This window comes from Elaeis guineensis, chromosome 2 (genome assembly GCF_000442705.2).
Source record: "Elaeis guineensis isolate ETL-2024a chromosome 2, EG11, whole genome shotgun sequence".
Lineage (NCBI taxonomy): Eukaryota > Viridiplantae > Streptophyta > Magnoliopsida > Arecales > Arecaceae > Elaeis > Elaeis guineensis.
Window position 1 is genome coordinate 13,310,274 of NC_025994.2, and position 6,168 is coordinate 13,316,441.

Below are 6,168 nucleotides of genomic sequence, written 5' to 3' on the forward strand. Positions count from 1 at the left end.
GGAGCTTATGCCTGGGACAGCCCAATGGGCTTATATATAGATCAGCCGGCCAGAAGCTTATGCCTGGGACAGCCCGCCAGGAACTTATGCCTGGGATAGTCTTGAGAGGCTTATGAGTAAAAATTTGATCGGATGAAAATTGAGGCATAGTGTTGGTTAGTCCAAAATCAGAAAGAAAAAGATTAAAAATTATGTGATAATGAAAAGAGAAAGAAAAGACAAGACATGAAACAATTGTTGAACAAAAGTATTTCACCTATTAACATATGATGATGCATCTCTTTTGATAAGACAGATAATTTATAAATATTTATATTATTTCGGATATTGAATATGAAATTTTATATTTCATTACTTATTCTTATTTTCAGATTATATTATTATATCAGTGTGATATGGAAATTCTTACTGGGCTGTGAAGCTCACACTTCTTCATCTTTTTTTTTCTTCTCAGAATCACAGGATGCTCATGATTGGCTATGGTTTGGATTTGCGGGTGAGCAGATGAATAAATAGAATGTCATGATACCTGATCAGAGGATTGAAGAAATTCCATTTGTATTTATGCAAGTTTTACTAATTATGATTAAAATTAGATATTATGGATGTTGAGGTTGTAATGAATTATTTTTGGTCTTGCATATTCTTTAGGGCTTGCTCTAAGGGGTATACGGCCATCACTTGGATTCGGAGCGTGACACATCTAGAGATGGATTGCCATCAAATAAGATAATTGCCTTGGGCACGTTATTTGATAACTGTTCATCTCTTGGCCCATCCAGAGATGCTCAACAGTCTATAATGGCAAAGTGCAGCAAAAGATGCATGGCATCTCCACGGGCTTTGTACCAGCAAGCCAAAACTTCACCCGAATGGCTTCTTGACCATCCCTTCTCATCTGAAAGATGCTTTCATTCAACCTAGTAGGCCATTGGGATAATTTATGGGCAAAACCTTCGTGGCACGTTGTTTTAACCATGAAACGGGAATGCTCGAGAGAACGAGGGATACATGAATAAGAAGTTGCAGTTTTAGAGTGCTAGAAAAGCAAGCTGCGGAGAATTTGATACTAAAGTAGATCTTTAAATCTTTCTTTGATCTATATGCAAAATTCCATGGAAAATTTGATTGGGAAAAAAGAATCGTATAATATTGGTCCTGGAAACATGCCTCAGTTGGGTTGCATCTTCGATTCTAATTCTTAAGAAGCTCTTTTCGGAGGATTGAAGAAAGATTTGCTTGGTTATGGGGGTTTTCTTCAATATGTTTGTGGGCATCGACTGGATTTCCTTCAACATGCTTGTGGTTTCATCTGCTATTCTATTGCACGGAGGGCCAACATGTACTATGTATCTGCTATTCTACTGCATGGGCCTTCTTTTTTTTTTTTTTTTTGATATGTATGGGTGGCCACATCATTTTAATATGAAAGTAGTTCAAAAAATTAGAGTATAAAAAATTCTGCAAGACCAGTGAACAAATGTCAGTCGTCAAACTCAATCTTCGGAACGTTGTGCTGCATACGGCATGATCCAATCTGTCGCATTGTTTTCCTTCTGAAAAATATACCGCACCACAATCGCAATAGAAAGATGAAGAGCCATCCGAAGAATGAGCTTCCAGCTGTCTCCTGCTATCACAGATCCGTCCGATAACGGTAGCAATTGCATGATTTGCTTCAACGTGCTACTGTGTTCTCTGTTTGCCAGCTGGTTAGCTTGTAATTTGCATACTCTGTGATGTTGTTCCCATCCACCGCAGCGGTAAAGTGACATTTGGCTTTTTGGGGAACCATCTACTTTCCGTATCTTTACTCGGTTCAGGCCTTTTTGTTTGTCGGCTGGTTTCCTTGGTTTATCTTGTAATATGTATACTCTTTGTCTCGGATCTTCGTTTTAATACAAGTTCATGTGTTTTACCCAAAATAAATAAAAAAAGAAAGATTTAATTCCTAGTGAACAACTTTGATGAACACAGAAGAGAGAAGGTTACAAAATAATATATCAAAACTTCAGGAAATTAAAAAAAAAAAAAAAAAAAAAAGAGAGAGAAAAAACAGACCCTCTCTCTGTATGCGAATCTACGAAATGTATCATACAAAAAAAAAAAAGCACCTTTCTCCTTCACTTCTCCGAAAATATAGTATCATCCTCTCCCTTGCTACTTACTCATACAGTGATGTCATCCATGATCCATCCTCTAAACAAATACGAAGGAGAGGAAGGAGAAGAAGAGCCAAATTCGTTGTTCCATGCGTAATCATTGCTCGTTATTAGGCTCGGAAGATCCGGAATTATTAGTCGGGTGGCAATGAACGCTCCCGTAATCGTCGTCCAAGGGGAGACCTTTCCGCCTACCGACCGCCCTCTTGACGTGGAAATCGACGAAGAGGACGAGCAGCGCGGCGTTGAGCACCGAATTGAACACCCACGCACCGATCCCGTTGCAGCCTCCCTTGGAGAGGTGGAGCAGTAGGACCCCCAGATGGCACACCAGGTTGCACCCCAGCAGCGCCACCTGGCAGCCCACCACAGCCGCCGGCAAGCACGAGGCGGCGGCGCCCGGCAGCCCCACCCCGACCCAGAACCGGCACCCGAAGACCACCACGTGCGCCAGGGTCGCCGAGAGGATCGCCACCACCTGGAACGACTGCGAGAACTCGAGCCAGAGGAAGGACATGCACACCAGCGCCGAGTGGCTGAAGAGCCTCGCCGGCGCCCGCGGCCGTCGCCGGAGGATCGCGAAGAAGGTCCGGAGGAGGTGGAGGAACCGAGAGAGGTAGAAGGCGTACGACCAGAAGAAAACTCGGCCGGCGGGGCGGGTCCCGATGGGGAAGCAGAGGAGCCACTGGAAAGGGGTGGTCTTGGTGCGGCGCCAGAACCAGCGGGTGTCGCGGATCTCGGCGACGGAGGAAAGGAGGATGCCGGCGAAGATGGCGGCGGAGGCGAGGGCCATGGCGAGGGAGTGGATGGCGGGGAGGGGGCCGAGGGGGACGGGGCGGCGGCGACCGGTGAGGTGGAGGACGAGGTGGAGGAAGAGAGAGAGGGAGAGATAGAGGGCGATGGCGGAGAAGAGGAAGGACCAGGTGGAGCCCCAGGACTGGGCGTGGCTCCACCGGAAGCCCACGATGACCGGATGCTCCGCTAACCAGTACGCTATTCTCATCATTCTAACCCCCTGGATTGGGTCCAAATACCAGGAGAGAAAGAGGAGGAGATATATATATATATACACACATACAGAGAGAGAGAGAGAGAGAGGGGGGGGATAAATACGAGGCAAGGGAGGGGGAAGTGAAAGGATAGAGACCTAGCAAGGAAATAAAGTGCGGAAGAACCCCAAAAAAAAAAAAAATGCACACAGAAAACTGGGGCTGGATTCCGGGTTGGAGTTGGAAAAAGCTACGGGTCTTCACCCAAAAAAAAAAAAAAAAGAAAAAAAAAAATCTTTGGTTGGACGCGTGGAGGGATGCGGTTGAGTTGCCGTTGCGATTTGTAGCTGCCGTGGGTGGGAACATACAAAACCGGTCTTCCTTCTACCTTGGTTTCATATTTATTGGCCGACGGGAGGGGAGGTGGCAGGGGTCTATCTTTCGTGCTTCCTTCGCACGAAGCCACCGATTGCTTTGAACGATAGAGTTCCGATTACTCTGAGAGCTGTGTGGTGGGTATCCAACGGTGGTTGTGCGCGAAGGTTCGTGCGAAAGATACAACCCGGTCTCCTATAGGAGAAAAGCCTTTCTTTTTGGGTTTTTGCTAACCAGTGCCCTAAGGGCACCGGAACATTTAATGCTTCTTAAAAATCAGTAAAATTTTTATTTAAGATATCAAAATAAAAATTATATATTTTTATATTTTTTTATAAAAATTATTATTATTTTAATAAAAAATATTTACCTTTAATATTATATGAGCAAATTTTTTGAATAAAAATTTTGCTGATTTTCAAGAGGCATTGGACATTCCTTGACCAGTGCCTTAGCAAAACCTTTTTTTTTTTTTTTTGGGTAAAGGGACAAAAGGTTTTTCTTTTGCGGTACACCCGGGTACCTCGGTACTTGAAAGGTTCCCTCCGTTGTGTACTCGTTGGTTAGCCAAGAAATTTAATAGTGAATCCAGTGTGTACTTTTTTTTTTTTTTGGTATAATCCAGTGTGTACTTCTCACGAATGGTTATACGGCTCTTACAAACCTGTGTGCCAAGTCTGCCATGTAATTATATACCTTCCACTTACCAAAAAAAAAAAAAAAAAAACATGGTTCTTAGTCTGAACGCCCTCTTACCACTACATTAAGAATTTTATATTTTGATCTCTTACATATGATTGGTGTTATGCTTCTATTCTAATTACTATACATTTATGAAATTATATAAATATTTATAGTGTTACTTCTAATTATTAATGTATTCATGGTAATATAACTTCCCCTTCTTTTTTGATAATAAATATAACTTCCTTGAAACCAAGGATCATACTTTACTTCATGGGAGAAAGCTTTTGGTTTGTGGTATGCCCCGGTACATCGGTACTTAAGTAGTCCTCTCTGTTGTTGGCTAGCTAGAAAATTTAATAGTGAATCCAAAGAGTATGTTTTCAAATTTAGCTACTGTAGGTGATTGCCATGCACCTAGGGAACATTCATCATGCCTTGGGCAATTCATCATGCCATGTAATTATGCACATACAATATAACTTCCCCTTACCAAAAAAAGAATACATGATTCTTAATTGAATGCCATTTTACCACTAATTCCTTGCAGATTTAGGATTTTATGTTTTGGCCTGTTACATATGGTTGGTCTTAGTATTTTATTCATAATTATGCTTCTTCCTAATTCTTAATGTAATTACATCTTTTATATCTATGTGCTAGGTGTTTAAAAATTAAAGTAGCTATTGAATTCATGGGCCCAGCATTTTTTTAAACAAAAAAAAGAAGTTTATATTGTTATCCATTATATATTTGCCATTAAGTTGATTCATATCCGACAGTATGCATTGCATCCATTTATGATAATAGAAATTCTTGTCAGTAGAGTTCAAGTGTTTCTTGCGACCGAGATATTATTTCTCAGAAAAGACCAATTAAAACATCTTTAGGACGTCTGTTTCAACTCTGCATGGATTCCTGGCTTTAGGTGCCCAGACCTGGTATTAGATTGATTTCTTGGACAGGAGACACTCCGTATTTGGTTGTCTCAAGGCTCATAGTTATGAAAGGCGCCCTATAGCATTACTCATCACCTCATTTTAAACGAGGAAGATGTGAATTATATATTGGTCTAATATAATTGCACCCACACAATCATGTTAGGCTTATTGTGCCCAAAACCATGGTTACTTTTGGGAAAAAGCAGAGGAGAAAGATCATATGATTATTGCACTTTCAATCATGCAACTGGGGCTTCCTATCCCTCAACCAATGCCATTGGTGGAACCACCACATCAACACAACACCCTCACTATGGGACACCATTATATGTGGGTGGCAGGCATGTAGTTTTCCTAGTTTCTTTTGTTGATTGTGACATCCAACCTGAATTAAAGACATGTTAAATATGAAGCACAGAACCATCAACAAAAAGAAAAAGAGAGTTGGTTGCGAAGAATCCATTACAACTTATATTATGTGCCAATAAATCTCACTCCTATTGGTTAGTCATTGATGGATACAATAATCCATGTCACCATCCACAGACCCTTTTGGAAGCTAGCTAGTTCTTCCTCCATCTACAATTAGACAGAATTATTATTCAATAATTTATCTTCATATACTTTGCCATGATTGTTCTATTTTATTGTATTATCACGTTGACGGGACACGACACGACGGAACAATATTTGTGAGAGTTGCAGCCATAGATATTGCTATGCTCGATTGAAATATTTATGTTTGAGCTAACATGATTGATGGATCCCTATGTATGTGATATGAAGTTGTTTTTCTATAGATGGTTCTTTATATGTTTCGCATGATCTATGATCCAGTCATTTAGAATATATTTGGTTGGGAGAGTTGGACTTTAGAATGAAAATGGAAATGAACAACTTCTTTCAGATATCTGATTGGAGAGAGCTCCATTTCTATTTCAATTTTAGAGAGGAATATTAACGCATCAATTCTTCAAAATCTAATCTCGACACTTTTTGAAATTGAAATCCGATTTC

The 6,168-nt window shown here is 40.9% G+C and overlaps 1 protein-coding gene across 1 annotated transcript; it reads right to left on the reverse strand.

Annotated features, from left to right (window-relative positions):
• Positions 1-2,011: 2,011 nt before the first annotated feature.
• Positions 2,012-3,259, reverse strand: LOC105060086 (fatty acid elongase 3-like). Its single transcript, XM_010943682.4, has one exon. It carries the CDS (start codon positions 3,166-3,168, stop codon positions 2,260-2,262), a length of 909 nt encoding a protein of 302 aa, XP_010941984.1. The 5' UTR covers positions 3,169-3,259; the 3' UTR covers positions 2,012-2,259.
• Between the last annotated feature and the right edge of the window lie 2,909 nt (positions 3,260-6,168).